General features: G+C 38.9%; 1 protein-coding gene across 2 annotated transcripts in view; it reads right to left on the bottom strand.

Annotated features, from left to right (window-relative positions):
- Positions 1-10,156: 10,156 nt before the first annotated feature.
- The window catches only part of SPTLC3 (serine palmitoyltransferase long chain base subunit 3), a 146,470-nt gene continuing 135,900 nt past the window's right edge, over positions 10,157-20,726 (bottom strand). For both annotated transcript variants that reach the window (XM_055304162.1, XM_055304171.1), the window contains 2 exons: positions 18,331-18,460; positions 10,157-13,957 (listed from right to left, as the gene is read on the bottom strand). In XM_055304162.1, the coding sequence (XP_055160137.1) occupies positions 13,844-13,957; positions 18,331-18,460 (244 nt within the window). In that variant the 3' untranslated portion in view covers positions 10,157-13,843. The remainder of the gene's footprint in view (positions 13,958-18,330; positions 18,461-20,726) is intronic.

The raw sequence follows: 20,726 nt of genomic DNA, 5'->3' as shown, positions 1-20,726 counted from the left end.
AGTGATGCTGGACTCAAATATTATTTAAGAAACAAATGAGTTAACAAATGTTCAGTGGCTGCTCTAGAATTTCTTTATTGAGGGAACTTAGAGCAGACAGCAGTCTAGACGGAAGGGAAAACAGGGCTTTGCAGAAGATTGAGAATATACCATCAGTTGGGGAAAAAATCCTTCCAAACACCCTCTAGGTGCTGCCACAATATTTGTCAGATTCTTAGACTAGGGCTTAGTAGGTTAAAGGAATTTAACCAAATGAAGATGTTATTATTGGGTAATTAGGCACAAGATTGTCCTGGTTTGGAAATGTGCTGAGAGTATATTGGCAGTGTTTGTATCTTGTGATACATAATGTTATTGCAATCTAATGGTATGATTCGCAAAGCAGAAGCTTATAGTTTAAGGCAGAGTGCACCCTTGAAATCATTACTTTTTCCTTAGATTCTCTCTTGTGAGTGTCTGGGTCCTTGTGAGTTACTGTCAATCTCAGGAACCAAGATTCAGAATAGGATGAGGAACCCAACCCAAAACCTGATGAGCGATGAGATCAGGGTCTCTACCCTGAACATTGAGAATGGCCAATCCTGTCCCCCCAGAGTATAGACTCTGTAACATTGGGAGACTTGATGGGGAGTGGTGTTGGGCAAATCAATAAATTCATCCTGTACAACAAGGTGGGGTCCAGTTCTGTCAATATCCTTACCATGTTTGCTGCTGGGCAGTTGGCAGAGTGTCTTGAAAAATTTGTAGCAGGCTCCTCAAAGTAGATGACTGGAAGATAAAGGGACATGGTGACTAGATGTTAACTCTGAATTATGAACATTCCATATCTGAGATCCTGGTTTCACTCTGCATGGATCATAAGGCCTCTCAGGAGACATCTCCACTCTTTTGTCTCTGAATGAAGAGCCATAAACCTGTAAGCAGTCTTGACTAGTATCTTTAGGGCCTGGCACCTAGCCAGCAGGGACTTCAAATCAAATCAGAATACAAAAAAGAATTGTTAACCCAAGAGACTAATGTTCTGGGCTATTCTAGTATATTGGTATTTTTCCTTCAAATTCAGTTTGTTTTATTTTCTAATTGTGGAAGATCACACTTCTTCCATCCCCTACACATGCTAGAATCTTTACCCAGAGAAAAATGGAGTACACTCATCCAGATATTTTCTTATGCATTATATAAAAAAGTTTAAAATACTTAATTAGTTTTATAAAAATATTTATACATCTATAAAAATATTTATATGTGTAAAAATATTTCCAACATCAATAGATACATTTTTTCAGTATAATTTAACATTGAGTTCATTAAACTTAAATAAATCTTAAAATAGATAAAAATCTTTAAAAAATGAGGAATCAAAATTAAATCTATTTAGACAGTTGTGTTATTTCTAACATTTAGATTTTGTAAATAATACTTTGATCCTTGTTAAATCATTGTGATATCCTTAATTTGCTGTTAAACTCTCTTACATATACATGTGTATATATATATGTAATTTTTATTGTTTTTAATCTCTTAATCTCTTCAGACCATATTCCAGAAAATTTTCTTTCTAAAGAAAGTTTACTAATTCTCTCTTAAACTTTGTCTATTTAACCCTACTATTGAGATTTTATTTTCAATGATCATATTTTGACATTCCTAAAAGTTCCATTATCCAAATCTGTCCCCTCCTGATATTTTCTATTATTTTTTTAAAAATGTCTTTCTTTAATCATTTGAACATAACTTTTTATTGTGTCTACTGTCATTGTTTCTGATAACAACTTTCAGCACTCTGCTTGACAGTGGTTTCTTTTCCCATGAGTTTTGCAATTTTAGTTCCTGAGCTTATCTTCTGTGGGACCTCATTGGGAATCCTGGTGTAAGATTATGCCCCTTCAGAGAAACTTTCTGATGCCTTCTGCCAAGCACACAATGGGTATTATCAACTCAGAACATGTTATATGTTAATTTATAGACATGAAAATTCTAGTGTAAGTCTGAATGCCAAACCCATGAAATTAGATCTATGGTTATGGATTCTCAGAGTAGACCTTTTTTATTTTCTCCATTTAGATCCTAGAAAGAAAAATGTCATTGTCATCTCTATCTACTTTTGGATGAATTGTTCTTTTTTTTTTAATGGACAGTTTTATTACTAGAAAACTTACCAACTTGTGATATTTGGAATCAAATACTAGACTAGCTTTCCATAACTTTTTAAAAAATATTTTATTTAAATTCAATTTGCCAGCATGTAATATAACACCCAGTGCTCCTCCCACCAAGTGCCCTCCTTAGTGCCTGTCACCCAGTTGCCCCATCCTCCCTCACTCCTCCCCTTCTGCAACTTTGGGTGGATTGTTCTAGTTCAACTTCTCACCTCTCACTGGCTAGAGTCCTTATCTATGTTTCCTACATGGGTGTTAAAACCCAAGCCTCTAAGTTATGAGACCAGAAAACACCCATAGAACCTCCAGAGTTTCAGCTGAGCTGTTACAGTTTGAGATTCTAAGTTCCTCTTCATTTTTTTAAGCCAACTGACTTCCCTAACTTTCCTGCAGGCTCAGCTCTGTGTCTGAAAGGATCTTACATTTTCTCTAGTTTTTCCACTTTGTAATGAGAGAGTTTTGGTTGTTTAGACAGAAATGTTATCAGAAACTAAAGGTCTTCAGTATTTCTGCAGTATAAATTCTCAGAGAAAGAATTTCAAATTTAAGAGGCATGTATATTTTTAATGTGTCTCATATATTAATATTTGATAGATAATACACAATGTGGAAAGCATTGTGGCCTTGGAATATCTTATGAGTACAACTCAAGAACACAACGTTGACCACAGGACAGCTTTGAAATAAGTTCTTTGCTCTTTGGTTAATTTAATCTGTCACCTTATTTCTTTTTCATTTTAAGCATCTTTTTATCAAAACTGTTTTTTAAGAAGCAAAAAGAGCAAGTTGTGAAGTGTGAAGCTCACTCTTAGAATTTTATTTCTGGTATATCTTCCCTTTAATAGAACATCTGTCTCATCATGAACTTTGGAAATATAAATCCAAGAGGCCTGAATAGGAATGCTCGTGGAATTCTGATGAACAAGAGTTTTCTAAAAGCATGTCCCCAGATTCTTACTTCTGGAAGGTGAGGACTTACTATATATCAATTCTCTGCTTACATCATGCACATCTGTATATAAGGCTGGTGAAAAAAGAGGAAGATACTATTTAGGGATGGGGCAGGAATGAATTAGTGCACAAGCTGTTATTTTTAGTGGCTACCTCTCCTAGTCCTTAAACTGTCACTGAAGAGTAGCTTTGAACAAGCTGCAAACCCCTGAAAGGTCATAACCCAGGAGAGGAGAGACTCCAGGAACGTGCAGCAGGGAAGATGCAGATGGATAAACAAGCCATAAAGTGCACCATATTTTCTTTTTTCCAGCACTCACTGAAGAGTTGACCTCAGGCTATTACCCTGTGAAAGTGGAATTGTAAAAGAGCCAACCCCAAACAAACCTGTACTAATCCCTGGGTGGCTGGCTTTCCCCATCGCTAATGAAACCCAGGAGGGTCCTGAAGTGAGGTGTGACAATTTGAGAGACAGAGTGAAGATCACAGAAGTGAGAAACCTATCACCTCTCTTTTCCCATCCTGAGGAGCATACGGGCTAGTTTCAGGATGCCCAAAGTTCTCATGGCCTAGACAGAAGTCCTATTGCCTGAGAGCTGCACAGGGATGGACACTCACCTTCTCCTCTAGCTGACTCAGCTTAGCATTTTCAAAGGTGCCTTAGCTGAGGAGGGCATTCAGACATGACAGCTACTGCCCATGTCATTTCTAGGGAACCAGGTGGATGCGTTCACATGGAAGGAGGTGATGAAGATGAGAAATGGTATAAGCCACTTCTCTGACCTGGTGGATGACTGATAGGCTGTGGGGCCACGACTCTGGCCTCCATCACAGGAGTAGGGTTAGAGCTTATAAGTTCTCATCCATCTGACGGGGTAAATGTGGTGGTGCTGGAGCAGCACAGGGTCGGGGGAGAAGGGCTGGATATATAGGAACTGAGCTAGTAGGGTGTTTATCTACCTTAATTCTGCTTCTTGTAGATCTCTGGATACTCCCTTGGGTAGTGGAATCAGGGCCTGCCATACTCCTTAGAATGTGTCCAAAGAGTCAGGGTTGTCACTCATCAGACAGGGATAAGAGATGGGCTTCCTCCACACTCACTTTCCCTTTTTCCTTGTCAAAATCTAGAGCCTCAACCACACATGAAATGATTATGTGTGAAACTATTATGTCTTAGGGCTTCGTGGAGCCATAGGAGGGAAAAATCGCCTGGGTCCTTGCAACACTGTGTGGAGGAGTGGGCTTGCCAACCCCAGGCACTAATAGTTCTTCTCCTCCTCCTCCTCCTCCTCCTCCTCCTCCTCCTCCTCCTCCTCTTAAGATTTTATTTATTTGACACAGAAAGAGATTGTTCATGAGCAGGGGGAGTGGCAGAGAAAGAGAGAGAAGCAGGCTCCCCACTGACCAGAGAGCCTGCCTCAGGGCTCCATCCTAGGACCCCAGGATCATGACCTGAGCCACCCTGGAGCCCACTAATTTTGACTTCTATATGAGTAAAAAAAATAGTCCATCACCTCATGTTAGGAAACTTTAATTAATAAATTATCATTCTGAGATTTATTTTCATGATACTCCTAGATAAATTCTGCTTTTTTCTGGATGCCATGTCTTCCTTCGGTTAGGATGTATTTATTTTTGAGGATTAGTCAAATAGCTTTTTAAGGAAAGGGTACTGAGGAAATAAACTTTCTGGACCTTTTATGGGGAAAAAAGTCCCTATTTTTCCCTCTTTTCATTAGGTAGATTTTTCTAGATACAGAATTTTAGATTTAAAGCTACTTTCCCTCTGAATTTGAAGGCACTGCTTCTTTGTCTTTTTGCATCCAGTGATGCTAATGAAACTTAGTGATAGAAAAAGTGTCAAGGGACACGAACAACACATGGGCAAAAGACCAATACAAACAGCTAATCCACATATGAATAAGAGTGTATCACCAGTAAGTGGGAATCAGAAATTAATGAGAACACATTTTCTTCTTTATCAGATTGACAAAGATTACAAAAATGGTAACACTCAGCACTGGCACAAATTGGAGAAATGAGTATTTGTATACACTGCTGATGGGTCTGAAACGAACAAAATTTCCAGAGGATAATTTATTTATTTTATCTTATTTTTTTTTTTTTTTGAGAGAGAGAGAGAGAGAGAGAGAGAGTGCTTGTGAGGTGGGGAATGGTGGGGGGAGAAGGACAGGAGAGAGAAAGAATCCCAAGCAGGCATCAGTCCCAATGCAGAGCTAGACAGGGGGCTGATCCCATGACCTTGAGATTGTGACCTGAGCTGAAATCAAGAGTGGAATGCCTAACGGACTGAGCCCCGCCCCAGACACCTCTGGAGGACACATTTATAATATTCAGAAATAAAATCCATTATTTTTACTTTTGTAGCTGAGGTTTTTTTTTCCCCCTAGCTGGAAACTTCATAGTTCTTCTCTTTTATCTTTGGTGGAGCAAAGTTTCATAAAGATGCATTTAGGTGAAAGTTATTTTTATTATCAACTCAACATTTACTGAGCCATTTCCACTTTTTGTTTTGTTTCAGCTTCAGGGAAATAGTTCTTCTTTTATTTCTTTGATTTTTCCCCACTGTCTTCAGTTTTCCTGATTTTTTCTTTCTCTAGTTATTATTAGATAGATATTGGTCCTCCTGTATGGATCTGTTATATTGTTTAAGTTTTCTCTCATGTCTTCTTTTGTCCTTTGCTTTATGGATATTCTTGTTTCCTCTTAAATTTTTTTTTCTTTTTTTTTTTTTTTAAATTTTTATTTATTTATGATAGTCACAGAGAGAGAGAGAGAGAGAGAGGCAGAGACACAAGCAGAGGGAGAAGCAGGCTCCATGCACCGGGAGCCCAACGTGGGATTTGATCCCGGGTCTCCAGGATCGTGCCCTGGGCCAAAGGCAGGCGCCAAACCGCTGCGCCACCCAGGGATCCCAAATTTTTTTTTTCTTAAGTAATCTCTATGTTCAATGTGGGACTCAAACCCACCACCCTGAGATTAGGAGTTGCATGCTCCACCCACTGAACCAACCAGGCTCCCCTGCCCTTTGCTCTATATTCTGAGAAATTTTAAAAATGTTTTTTGTTTTTTTTCTTTTGGTATATTTTCACCAAAATTTATATTTAAATATTTAAAATTTTCATGAACTCCAGTTCCTTTTCATATCAACCTATTCTTGCTTTGTGGATATGATATCTTCGTATAATTAAGGTTGACCAGCAAGGATAATAATTAGAATATTTAAAAAGTTCTCTTTTCCATAATTGTCTGTTTCTGAAACTGAATGTTTTTCTGTTTTCATGTTGGCCACTCATTTTGGTGTTGCTGATTTCCCTCAAATATCTGGAAATCTCTGATCTTCCATTCTTATTCACAATTGAGGTCTATGTTAATTAATTTGAGTAGCTGCCATATTTCTTCTTTACTTGGCTATTATAAATAATAAATGCACAGTAAAAATGTAATTTTAAAAACAGTGTTATCTTATTAGAAATGGACTCACTTTAATAAAATATTTTAATTTTTCTGTAAAATATGCTGGTAATACTGACTATTGATAGGACTTAGAGATTTATCTATGTAGAAAATCTATAACATTTGGTTGATCCTACTTAAAGTTGTCTCATTAACGAAATGTCTTGGGATGCCTGGGTGGCTCAGCAGTTGAGTATCTGCCTTCGGCTCAGGGCTTGATCCTGGAGTCCCATGTCGGGCTCCCTGCATGAAGCCTGCTTCTCCCTCTGCCTGTGTCTCTGCTTCTCTCTCTGTGTCTCTCATGAATAAATAAATATGTCTTTAAAAAATACATCTTATCAATGTATACTTTGAAGTTTTATCTAAGAATTTTTGAATTAAAATCTCTTCATAAATATTTAGTTGAAAATGTTTTAGGGGAACTGAATAATATTTTTAAATATCAACACATTATTTTACACATAAGGAAAACACATTGTATCATAGATAGCTATAATTTGGGACCATGCTGTATTGATGCCTGATATGGGCAGAGATGTTTTTATTTATTTTTTATTTTTTAAGATTTTATATATATATTTTAAGATTTTATATTTTTAAAGTAATATCTACACCCAATGTGAGACTTGAACTTACAACCCTGAGATCAAGAGTTGCATGCTCCTCCACCAACTGAACCAGCCAGGCGCCCCTGGGCAGATGTTTTTAAGAAGATAAAGTATATGAAATTGGTATGGACATTATTAAGATAGTTGCATTTCTTAACTAAAATTATTTACAAAATAGACATATTATGGGAAAGTCATGTGTTGTTGGCAAAAGAGATTTTTTTTTTTTTTTTTTAGAAAAACTCCTAGGCTGATTGACTACATCAACGTGTTGAAAAATTTTCATTCAAAAGATGCTAAGATCTTTTTCCATGATCTCACATTGCTACCCATTCATTTTTCACACATGGAGCCTTGTTCCTGCTGGGGCTCACAGTGAAGTTGTAGGCTACGTTGATCTCCTCACAGTGAAGCCATTACACTTCTTTCATTCTTCTACACATTTGCTCCATGCATGCTTAAAATCTGGAAAAAACATACTCATGGGGCTGGAGAAACAAAGAAGCAGCAATTTCCTTGCCTTATTCCTTGTCCAGTGATGAAGTAGAGAATATGATGTGGTGATTGGAGCCAGACCTAACCCTGGCCATAGGCATTGTAGCCGACCCAAACCTAATTAAGAAAGATCCTGAATAAACTTGGGTGACAGCCAAAATCACTAGGCTCCTCAATCAATATTTTTGATATAAAAATTAGCATCTGGGCTAAGTAAAAAGGAGCACTGTTTCATGCCACAGCAAAAGGAAAGAAAGAAAAATAAATAAGAAAGAAAGAAGAAGAAAAAAGAAAGAAAGAAAGAAAGAAAGAAAGAGAAAGAAGAAAGAAAGAAAGAAAGAAGAAAGAAAGAAAGAAAGAAAGAAGAAAGAAAGAAAGAAAGAAAGAAAGAAAGAAAGAAAGAAAGAAATCTCTTCTTGCTTCTACTCTGACCTCCTTATGTTGAATACATTACTGATTTGTATCTGTGATAATTTTCCGACCAGTTGACTTAGAAATGTCAAGTTCTGTCCTCAGCTCTGTCACAGGCATCAGGCTTTTCTAAATGGGTAAGCTGGTCTCACTTGTTCTCTTATTCCTGCTCGAGTTACTCTGCTGATATATAAAGTTTAGCTGAAATAACTTTGTAAGAAATTTGACTGGAAAAGGAATACAGCATTCTCAGAAAAGTAAAGCTGACCCTGTTAGAGCTTTAGAAGTGCTCTTTACATACTGTGCATCCCCTGACAACTTCAACACACTGATCTTCCAAGATGAGTCCACTTTTAATATCTATGAAAATGTCCAGAGGATAATGTATATTGGAGTTCTTTGTAGAGTGTCTGACACATGATAAGTGTCCAAAAAAAAATGATTGACTTGCTATCTTTCAAGACACTACATACCTGCTTTAGAAATAATTCCTAGTCTTGATTCTGGAAATTGGCATGCAGGATATGAGATAGAGAAAGAAAACATTAATATTTGACTCATGGTCATGCTTTTGTTATCCTATAGACTACTTTTTAAAAAGATTTTATTTATTTATTCATGAGAGGGAGAGAGAGAGAGAGAGAGAGAGAGAGAGGCAGAGGGAGAAGCAGGCTCCATGCCAGGAGCCCGATGTGGGACTCCATCCTGGGTATCCAGGATCACGCCCTGGGCTGAAGGCAGTGCTAAACCGCTGAGCTACCCGGGCTACCCTACAGACCACTTTTAATGAGATTGAGACAAATTAAGGGATAGGTGAAGATCTCTCTATCTTTTAGAGAGATTCAGTGAAATATTCCCTAATGAAATCATATGATTTCTGGGGCTTGCTTCAAAGTAATCTGTAAGTGGGGAACTAGATTAAAAAGATTAGCCATGAATTGATAATGTTTGAAGCTAGGTGATATAATGGATTTATTCTACTATTCTCTCTCTCTCTCATTCTATATTTACAATTTTCCATTTTAAACTGTTTTAAAAGGGGCTGAATTAGAAATAGTTATTTTTAAGTGGATGGACTGCTGTCAGCTCAAAGCCAAGTTCTTCCCCCCGAAGTGCCTTTGGCTGAATGGAATTGTCTTGGCCAAGGTAATGCCCTCTCCCACACCTCTACCTTGGCAACTTGTATCTCATGTAGTTGATGTAGTATATCTTGTAGTTGATGGCAGAAAGGGCATAGAAGCCTGACTCCCTTGCTTCACTTTGAGATAATTCTGAATGGCCATCTCTGATGCATAGCTCCCCAGGGGAGTGACTAAGGCCTTTTATGATAAAATCATAGTTAGGCTTCTCCCTTTTCCAATCCTGTCTCCGTGCTCTATCCTACATATTGTTCCATTGTATGTGGTCCCAGTGGTATGCTGGTAAAGGTTTAACAGATGGCTCTCCAGATCCTGAATTTGTAGTGTTTGCTGATTCCATGATGTAAATACTCTCCCTACATAATTTCAAGCTACCAAGATAATTTCTGATGTCGCAGAAGGAGGAGTAGGGAACAGATGAGCACAATTGGTTCTTATGACATAGTTCAAGCCAGCGCCAGCCACCCTTGCCCATTTTCTCTTATGAAATTCTTTTTTTAAAAAGATTTTATTTATTTATTCATTATAGACACAGAAAGAGAGAGAGGCAGAGACACAGGCAGAGGGAGAAGCAAGCTCCATGCAGGGAGCCCGACGTGGGACTCGATCTCGAGTCTCCAGGATCACGCCCCAGGCTGAAGGCATTGCCAAACCGCTGAGCCACTGGGGCTCCCCCCCTAATGAAATTCTTAAATGCAAATCTCTGAGTCTCTATTTAGGGTAATCCAAACACAGAACCATCAGTTATTTTTTATTATTGTCTATTTTGGTGATTTGTCCATTAAAGAAACTAATATTTCATAGGCAGAATGAAATGAAATTGGTCACTAAATGTTTCATGGAAACACACACACACACACACACACACACTCATAATACTATAAGACAATGTCCCACAATAATTGCTTAGAAGCAATTAAAATACAGACGCCTTTTAATTTCCAAAAATTACACAGCTGCATAGGGTGTTCTGAGAAAACAGACTTCAAATATGTTGTCCATACAGAGATCAGGAAAAATAGCCAAGAAATTACCAGGTAAGTTCAAAATATAGTTGTTATTATTGCCATAAATTCAAGTACATGACAGAGAGTTAAGTTTTCCTCATTGAAAATTGTAAGTCAGAGTAAGCCATTTATAATACTGGTTATCTCTGAAGAAAATATAGAGGAACATTGCATGTGTGAAGAATTGTTAACTTTTACCCTATTTGAGAGCTTTTGTTGGAGTAAATAAATAATCAGAGGCAGATTATTCTTAATATCCAACTTTGTAGAAAGAGAAGGTACCTGGATAATGGGAACAAAATGTCCCATTGAGAAGAGATGGGAATAATTCACTTAACTTCAGTAGTATAAACACCTTGTCAACAGAGAATCAGGACAAAGTTTGTTATGTTAGTAGGGACAACTGATCTATGCAAACAAAAGCTCCAACAATGGTTCTCAAATTATGACATGGGTTAGAAGCTCCTGAGGAGGCTGGCTGAATATAAGTTCCTGGGCACCACTACAGCTATTCTGATTATGTGGAAGTCTGGTGGGGGGCCCAGCGATCTGCATTTTAATAAGCTTCCTAATGAATTCTGAAGCCCATGGTGTCTGTCAAACCAAAACATGCTGAAAGGCAGTGTAGCCAAACATCTACAATAACACAGTTCCACAATAAGATTAGGAATGTGTTTATGCCATTTCCCTGTTAAGCAAGTGTATCTCGCCTACAAATATCCCCCCTACGAATACCACTTTTAGAACACCTTCCATCTATTTATCAACCAGATTCTCACCAGAGCCAGATTCTCACCTCTGTACCTTTATACTCTTGCTTGCTCTGTAAAGGAAGGGAAAAGTGTGTGCGCATGCGCACACACATGCATTTGGGATGTTTGGGGTACATAACAGAGCTTGGTTAGAAAATTCTCGTTCTTAACCGAACCGGCCAAAGGGACATTTTGGCTGTAGTATAGTTCTTGAGACTCAATAATCCCTACTGATTTGAAATTGTGGTTTTATTAACCTAGCAGATGTTTTCTTATAAAAATTAAAAATTCTCATAATTACCTTCTTAACCAACCACATTCTACATATGACATATACTCTTATATTACCATCCCTGTGGGATCTGGGCCTTCCTAATGTTCTCAGGAAACATTGTATTTGATTTATAGTTGTTCTCATAAGTGTATTCAGTGTAAACCCTCTGACAGAGGTAGTTTTTTTTTTTCTTTTGTACCTGGGAATGTAATAAATTGTCCCAGGACTCTGGGATCTTGATGAAGCAGGAGTAATGTCCCCCTTGCTCCCTAGGCCATGTAGATAAATAATTATTTTCTTATCATGAGTCAGACTCAAGATCCTCCATAAAAGTCATGTGATAGATGAAAATTCCTGCTTACAAAGACACCCCTCTAAAGGCTTAAAACTCAAAGGGTGGGTGTGAAGGGGTGTGTATGAAGATGATGGACATCTAGAATGGAAGGGGATGTTTATTGCTTGCTGTACCTCAGTAAAGCTCAGATGTTTCACTGCCCTCTTTGTCTACTGTTCCTTTTATAGAACTGAAGACATTTACACATTTTGGACAATTGACTAGAATTAATTTCATTTAAATGCACATTTTCAAGAGGAAAACTTTTTTGGGGGACACGTATACCACGTATATTTTCTTTGCATCGGTAATGGTGCACCAAATCATTGGGGAGAGTTGGAATTTAGTTATCACAACTAGTGACTGGATGGGGCAACTGCATTGTCAGAATTCACTTCCTCTCCTCTTCTGCTGATAGTGATGCTTACAAATGTTTGTGAGAAACTTCATCATTGTGATCCACTTTTTTTTTATATTTACTTATGATAGGCACACAGTGAGAGAGAGAGAGAGAGAGAGAGAGAGGCAGAGACACAGGCAGAGGAGAAGCAGGCTCCATGCACTGGGAGCCCGACGTGGGATTTGATCCCGGGTCTCCAGGATCGCGCTCTGGGCCAAAGGCAGGCGCCAAACCGCTGCGCCACCCAGGGATCCCCGTGATCCACTTTTAAGCTGATATACCTGGTAGGGGTTATACTTTCCCCATAAAAAGCTTTCCACATTGATCACTTTTATCCTTTAATCAGTCATGAGCACCAGGGCATATTGCTCTCTTCAACACTGGTGTTCTGGCCTGGGTTTCTATCTCAGTACACAGCATGAGAGCTTGGGTCCATCTGTGTCATGAGTCAAACCTCTCTTGAAGTGATTTGTTTATACTGTCATTTGATGGAGTGGAATGTTCTGTAACTCATTCGAACTATTACAGAAGCTTTGCTAAAAGGTCACCACTGCTCTTTAGAGTTTCCAAATCTGGGAACCATCTGGGAGCTTGTTAAAGATAAGGTTTTCCACTGGCTTTTTCCATATCAACTAGATCCAATTAGCAAAGAGGTACTATTCCATTTAAGTTTGTGTTCACATTTAGAAAGAGAGAGAGAGAGCAGAGGCAGAAAGATAGAGACAACTCAAGTAAATTACAGTTCGTTGCCCAATAGTGTACAAGCCCACTTTACACCAGAGTTGGATCACATGTGCCAGCAGACAGTGAGAACTATTTAATAGGCTTGAACAGGGGTGTCAGTCTTGAAAAAGTTGAATAGAATTTGCTTTTTAATGTCGGTTTTGAATCAATACATTCAAGTATAGTCTGGAGAGTCAACTCTAAAGGAAATTGAATCTCACCATTTACTAAAAATTTAATAGGAAAATGACAAGTCATTCCTTAGAGAAATAAGGGTTATGTATGCAAGTGAAACATTCACTCCACATGGCACCAAAACCTTCCAGTTGTAACATTACGGTTTTACTCTAGGCCTAAAATTGGCTTGTGTTTGCTTTCTGCCCCTTTCCTTATGAAACAAAAGTCTTGAATTTTCCAAACCTCAAGAGCTCAGCTGTAAAACTGTAGGATACCAGCAAGAGGAAAAGGAAAGTTTCCTTCAAAGATATCTCTAGTCCCTGCTGGTCAGTCCTACTCTCTCTCTCCAAACATTAACTAAGGCTTTGACACTCAGCCTTGGATAAAGTCCAAATGCGGCAAATGGTAGAGGCAACATTTCTTTACCCTCCTGCCTGGAGCTCCCAGTGATATGGATGAGTTGTAGCTGGGGCACATATGGGGAAACAAGGAGGTCGGCTACTGCCCATGACCCTTGCTCACATCTGCAGGTGAAATAAGTAAAAATATAGTGAGATTTACTGAATTAAAAACCCAAACCCTCTCATTTGGTTGGAACGCCTGAAAGAGTCTGGACCAAAGAGTCTGCACAGTAGCAGCTAAAGCATGGGCTCGCTGCCATTAAAAATGTTCTAGGAAGTGTGTGTGTGTGTGTGTGTGTATTTGTAGTAGGATACTTGGGAGAGGAGAAAGTTAAAACCTGGAACCATATTTTTGTCTCTGCACTCCCGAGTTGGAGACATTAAAAACACAACATTTTCTTCAGTTCAATTAAGCTGGTGTGGAAACCAAAATTGTGCATAGAAAGGGGGGGAGAAATCCATTTATATTTCTTTTGAGGCATGGGGGGGGTGTCTTTCTGGCAAAGTCTTTAGGTGCAACTCAGGACCAGGAAACTTAATCGTCCAGTTCAAAGCTTGTCTCATCGTACAGTTCAGGGCGTGCTGACTTCCTGTGCCGGGAATACTTCAGTTGCAGGAGATCACCCATTTCATCCAGGTTTTCCAAAACCTGCAAAGAGATTGCCTTCCATCAGTTATTTTTTAAACCCCTAAATGGCTCTGCGATCCAGAACCTCACTGAGATTCAATCTTCTTTTGCCAACTTCCTTGATTTTAAAGAAAAGGAGAAAGATCCAAATCATTAAGGTATGGAATGATACCAGACCTTATAAACCAGCCCTAGAGGAATGTTAGAGGCTAACTCATTTTACCCCACATTATGAATATTTAATTTATTTTGGAGGGTGTGAGGAGAGGGATAAAACCATCCATGCTTACCCTTTCAGACTTTATTTTAAAGTTTAATGACATGTATAACTTTGTGGAAGAAAGAGGTAAGGCTGCAGATTACATTTGGGTTTATGTCCTCATGACACAGCAAATCAACCTGGCCAGGAGCAAAAGGGAACATTGTGGGAGCTGATTAATATCGTTCCCTCTCTCCCATATTTCCTCATCCTCAGCTTTAAATACTCATCTGTATGTTCCGTGGAATCGTAGGACTTAAAACCGAAGGGGACCGAAAGCTCATCTGTTTCAGTTCTCTCAATTCAGGCAGATAAATGTATCCCCAATTTTCCAAAGAAAATTCTGGGTCCAAGACTGAGACCCAGAATAGGCAAAATGTACTTTTCATATCTAGTATATCACTAATCTTACGGTACTGGGCATGCCTTTTTAATATTTTTAGGCCTGTCTTGACCTGTCAAACAAGGAGGGCAATATTAGGATCTAATGCTTTGAAAAAGGTGAAGATGTTTTTTTTAACACTGGAATAAATGACAAGTGGAGCTTACGGGCTCTCCTCTTTGGGTAGTCTTTCAAACTGGCAACAAGTTAGATATCCACCAACATAGGAAGAGTCATTGATTTCTGTTTGGTAGCATTATGGATAGTTAAAACATTCTTTTTACTTCAATGTACTTCCTAAATTTTCACATCAAGTCTAAGGACTAGGACAAAGCGACAAAAGTTATATTTAAAATGATGTCAAACTAGGATAGTGTCTATTGCTCTTTGCTGAAGGTGGGGATGGAATAGCTCTGAGTGGGCATCTGCATACTTGGGGGATATGAGAGACAATTGACGGAAGGTGTGGAAGAAGAATAGAGGATTTCTATTTATTGTAATCTCAATCTTTTTAACTTCCATTTTTGAGTCTGCTATAAAATGTACATAATATATTGGCAATGCATATATAACTTATAAATGGATTTATGTTGAAGCCCACTGATCAGACTACGCAGAGCACACCTGTACTCAAACAAAGGTAGGTTTATTTTACTTGTGGCAGCTGGAAGCATGTATTAGAGAAGAACCATCTTAGTAAGAGGGAGTTGGGAAAGGCTTCTTACCACATTTGGACTTGTGCTCAGGATGACTCTAAGGAAGCAGGGACCAGTCTGGGTTGATGCTGTCTTGAACAAGTGAAGTTCAGTGATTAGCTATATACAGAATTCTTTTGTATATACATGTAGAATTCTTATGTGGAAGATGGGATGACTATAGTGAGGTCATTCGTAAAGGTGTAGTCATCACTCGTGTTAGAAGAAGGAAATTCTAAGCTACTTCGTATTTGTAGAGTTGCCTCATCTCTGCCTTGTACCAAATGTGGTCATAGAAGGGACTTGTCTAACATGTATTTCCTATGAGTGTTATGTTCAGTTATCTACCTCTATGTGCTCACTGTTCAAGGGTCATTTTTCACTCTCTTATGTGTAGATTAAGGAGTTTGCCCATAGTTTTTTTTTTTTATTTATATAAGTGACTGATTTCAAAAGTTTAGAGGCATCTGTTGAGATGATGTCCCAGTGCTCCTTCTAAACTAAGTATTCCGGGATCCCTGGGTGGCGCAGCGGTTTGGCGCCTGCCTTTGGCCCAGGGCATGATCCTGGAGACCCGGGATCGAATCCCACGTCGGGCTCCCTGCATGGAGCCTGCTTCTCCCTCTGCCTGTGTCTCTGCCTCTCTCTCTCTGTCTCTCTCTCTGTGTGACTGTCATGAATAAATAAAAAAAATAAAAAAAAATAAAAAAATAATAAACAAGGTATTCCATAGGAGTTAAGAACTTGCGAAGAGAACCATGAGGTCTGATGTCTCCAGAATTGGGTATTCATGAATATCTCAGTGCTGTTGGGGGTTACAAAAAATACAAATCTCCCACTGCTGCCCATCCCCCCCCCATCACCTCTGGGAGCATGCTCCCTGGTCGTGTCCTTTCCTCTCCCATTTTCCTTCCTTAATGTGTAAACATGTTCAAGTTTTTCAAGGGCTTTTCTAAATCTATTTTTCTTGCTTTTGCAGTCAAAGCTCTTGAAATATTTGACTACTTTTTCTATTTAAAAGAAACAATTTGTTAAAAAAATAATTACCAGAAATACATACTCCTTTTGGAGAACCTGAACAACACAGAAAGCTATGAAGAATAATAACAACAAAGTTCACCCAGCATCTCAAAACCTAGAGTTAGCTCAATTATTAGTGTGTCATGCAAGAAACTGTTAATATGCATTCGGTAGTGGACACTGGTTTATTTATTTATTTAGGTAGATACTGGTTTAAATCTTAAGAATGTAATGGTGAAGCAGAAAGACAGACACTATGTGTGTGTGTGTGTGTAATTTTTTATTTGAGCTCAAAGTATTCACTTTTTTATTCCTTGTATTCTTATTCCTGTTCCCTACATTCTCCTCAAACTGTCTTCTCTGAGGAACATCAAGTTTCTACTAAGTGTAATACAAAAGTTTATTCCCATCTCTTATCCCACTTAAAGCTGCTGTAGTTTCTTGGAGACCTTTGGATTCTTCCCCTCCTTGAAACTTTTTCCTTTTTACTGTGTTTAACAGTACCCTAATTCATGCCTTTTCAGACTGTTCCAGCCCCATCAAGGTCTAGTTCCTCGCCTATGATTCCTATGTCTAGCCTGGGATGTAGGCAATCTGTAGGAATCTGCCCTTGGCCTGTTCACTTGCATTTGGAAATTATATCTTCTCCTTTAGCTAAAATGATCTCTCAGTTCCCTAAACTACAGAAGCTCCAGCACTGCATACTCTCCTAAGCTTTAGAATCTGATTTTCTTTTCCACAGATGGCCCATAGATGTATAATCTCATTCTGTCTATAATTGAGCTCATTTTGTTCCCGCAGGCCAAGTGATGATTGGCTGTTTTTTATTGTTTACCTTATCTCATACAGCTGCTTTAGCTTTACCATCCTTCCATTCACCAGGTCTGGAGACTTTGAATGGTCTTTGATTCCCTCTTCCCACAAATTCCCTGTATCCAACCATTTGCCAACTCTATGCATTTATAATGTCGGTTAATAGATCCATTACTTTTGTTTCCACTGCCATTGACATCTCTTGTTTTGTTCAAACAGCTCCATTTTATGTCCCTTCTTGCCTTTTCCCTTTCTAATCCATTTGTCACATTTATTTTGTAGTGATGTGATTATATCACTCCCTTGGTTGGAAACCTTGGATGATGTTCCACAACTTTTATTCAAATAGGCCCAACTCAAAAGTCACCTCTCCTATGAAATATATATATACATACATATATAATATCCATATTCATACATATTATGGATTGTTATATGTGCATGTATATTATACATATACACATAATTCATTTCCATCTTCATATATAATAACTCATTCCCACCTTCATGTTCCACAGTTGTCTGTATTTCTTTTCCAAGATGAATTTATTCTGCCTGGTATTATCACTAGTTGCTTATTTATTAGTATCTCCTCTTAGAGTTTTTGCCCCAGGGTTTTGCACATAGTAGACACTCAGTGGGTTTGCTAAATTGCTTTGTCACTAAAGACAGTTCCATCAACTCCAAACTGATTGAGATAGCTTAGTTTTCTGCTATCACTCATTCACATAAAGATCAAAACCAAAGGACAATGAAATGCGGTTTTTAAATCATTTATACCCCATGTAGGTCTGGACCTATCTTTGTTATTACTTTGCCAACATGTTGCTTAGTCGGGTCATATTTTATTATGATGGACGTGGCGGCTATGAGAAGTGTCAGGTTGCAGGCAGTCAGTGCTGAAATAGCACGTCAGATTAGCTTTTGCATTTAGGAACAAGTAACTAGTACAACGTATGGCTACTCAGTCAGTCTTTTTTATGAAACCAAAACACTACCTTGAGTCAAATCTTCACTGAACTCATTTTCTTTTTCTATTCGCTGAGTTGATCACATTGTTGGGCATTGTTGGCATACCCTTGTTTTTTAGCAGTGAGTTTTATTAGTGTTGGTTTTCTAAAACACTAAGAGAAACCCAGGGAAACTTAAGCTAGCTCAATAAAAGAACATGCTTCCAATGCAAGGTACCAGTACTGGTGATTCTGTTGGCCTGTGATGTACTCACTGTGTCTAGCATCTCCCGCGTATGTGCTGCTGAAATACAAAACCGAGCCCGAGCTTCTGCGAGGGGAGTAGCTGGAAATCCAACAACCACCACCCCGATTTTTCTATTTAACAGATGCCTTGCAAAAGCCCTATGGGAAAGGTAAAAGAGAAGGTTAGCTGAGAGATGACAAAATCATGTGGCAAGAAAAGGAATATGGCTAATTGACATTTCTTATAACAATAAATAGAAGATGACTGAAATTACTAAACTTCTGTTACATACAATTGACAAGAAAATGGGGCAGTTCCTTGATGGCACCCATAGCTAAGTGTGTATATTATGGGACCTGGCCCACTCTTTAGAGCATTGTGAGTATTGAGTCTTTGACATTGAGCAGAAAATGCTGATGTACATGAACCTGGATTAATGAGTTGGTGTTGATGTAAAGTCCTTTGTTTGCAGGATTCCTAGAAACAAAAACCCAACAGCTAACACAATGCAATTACATAAAGAAACAACCTATATTAAGTGCACTTGTTTTAAAAGTTTAATACCAATAACAGAGTAGGGAAATTTCAAGAAGCCTACACTTAGTGACTATAATTTGAGAACCAGGATCTGAGAGTCTGCAGGAGCTAATCCCAAGCTGTATTCTCACTCGGGAGCCAAAGATTTTTTTCCCCATTAAACCAGAGATGGAAACATAGCAAGGGTCTCCTCATTTTTTTATTGTGTGAATGAATACACCCATGTATGTTCAAGGATATTAAACCCATTGATTGAGTTGAAGGGGAAATGGGGCAAGAGGGACACGGGGAAAGAAATGTGTATACAGGGCAGCCCCGGTGGCTCAGAGGTTTAGTGCCGCCTTCGGCCTGGGGCCTGATCCTGGAGACCGGGGATCAAGTCCCACGTCGGTCTCCCTGCATGGAGCCTGCTTCTCCCTCTGCCTGTGTCTCTGCCTCTCTCTCTCTCTCTCTCTCTCTCTCTCTCTCTCTCTCTCTCTCTGTGTGTGTCTCATGAATAAATAAAATCTTAAAAAAAAGAAATGTGTACACAGAGAGAGGCTTGTCGGTAGCTTTCTGAAACAGGGTGTAACCTTTCTCAGCTGTGATTTCTTCCCCTTCATTGCTTCTAGACCCTTTTTCTCAGAGCTAATTTCAGTAATGACTCTAGAATATTGAGCTCTCAATGTAGATTTTTTTGTGCTAAGCGCCAATGTAAAAAATGCCCCTAAGTGAATCTTTCCCCACTCTGTGCTCTGTTGCTCTCTGCAGGAAACCTTAATTACTAAATGTCTCTGCCCACAAGCAAGGTAAATGCCTCAGATTTGTTTTTAGCATTAAGAGGTTTCTGGTGTCCTTTTTTAGGCTGGAAGCTGGCAGCACCACGGCACCTTCCAGTCATAACTCAGGAAGAATTCTTGAATCAGACATAGAGAGCTAGCCTGGTCATTTATTCATTCCTCTTGCAATGGAGCTGTCTGCCTTTTTGGTTGCCTCATGCAGAATGCATGTTATCAAATGAAGTGATGGAGATTGCAAGATCTACTGAACACACAGCCTCTCTGGCCCCGTGGCCCAAGCAAGGCAAGATTCGCCTTTGATTTGGACTGGGAAGATTAACAAGGAGATTGAAGCTTTCTGAGAGAGCTTGAAAAGCAGAGGCTGTTCTTTCTCTTTCTTGTTCACCCTATGGAAGGCTGCCCATGGAACTACACAGGATGAGAGCCCATAATTATCTGAGAAACAAGGCAAGTCCTTTTATTGCTAGAATACAAACCACCTGACCCATGATCTCAGGCTAGTTTTCGGGACTCCCCAAAGACCATTTTCACTGTCTGCATGTTTCTCTTTGTACCAGAGGAAGCGAGTTTTGCCAGGGAATGTAGAGCAAAATATATGACTGTTGATTCATTAGGCTAATCTGAGGCCTCCTTGGAGCACTTTGGGGCTTAAAATTTACACTACTAAACCTGGCCTCCTTTAGTTAATGTGTCTGATTGCCCTGAACATTTATTTTATATAATGAGCCTCTGGGTTTGTACTCCCCAAAACAAATTAGAGCCAGTGTGAGCTGAAAGAAACTAGACTATGTGGATAATAATAATAATAAAACATTATCACTGCATTATGTGCAGCATCACTGCATCCTGTATCCTACCATCCTGCAAGTGTATGACAAGGTCCATGGAAGGAAAATGTAAACTCTGCACCAGATAGTAAATGCAATATATCCTTGATTATGTAAGTGAATGTTTTATGGGTGAAATCACATTATACTGAATGTCACGGAAGATTCCAGCATAGAGTTGCAGTGAAACTTTGCTCAAAAGGATATCTGGGTGGAAACTGTATTTTCATCTGTAGTGGGTGGACATGTGGAGAAATCATAGTGCTTTAATAAAATCAAAG

This window comes from Nyctereutes procyonoides, unplaced genomic scaffold (genome assembly GCF_905146905.1).
Source record: "Nyctereutes procyonoides isolate TBG_1078 unplaced genomic scaffold, NYPRO_anot_genome, whole genome shotgun sequence".
NCBI classification, from domain to species: Eukaryota; Metazoa; Chordata; class Mammalia; order Carnivora; family Canidae; genus Nyctereutes; species Nyctereutes procyonoides.
This window is presented reverse-complemented; position numbering and strand designations above follow the sequence as displayed.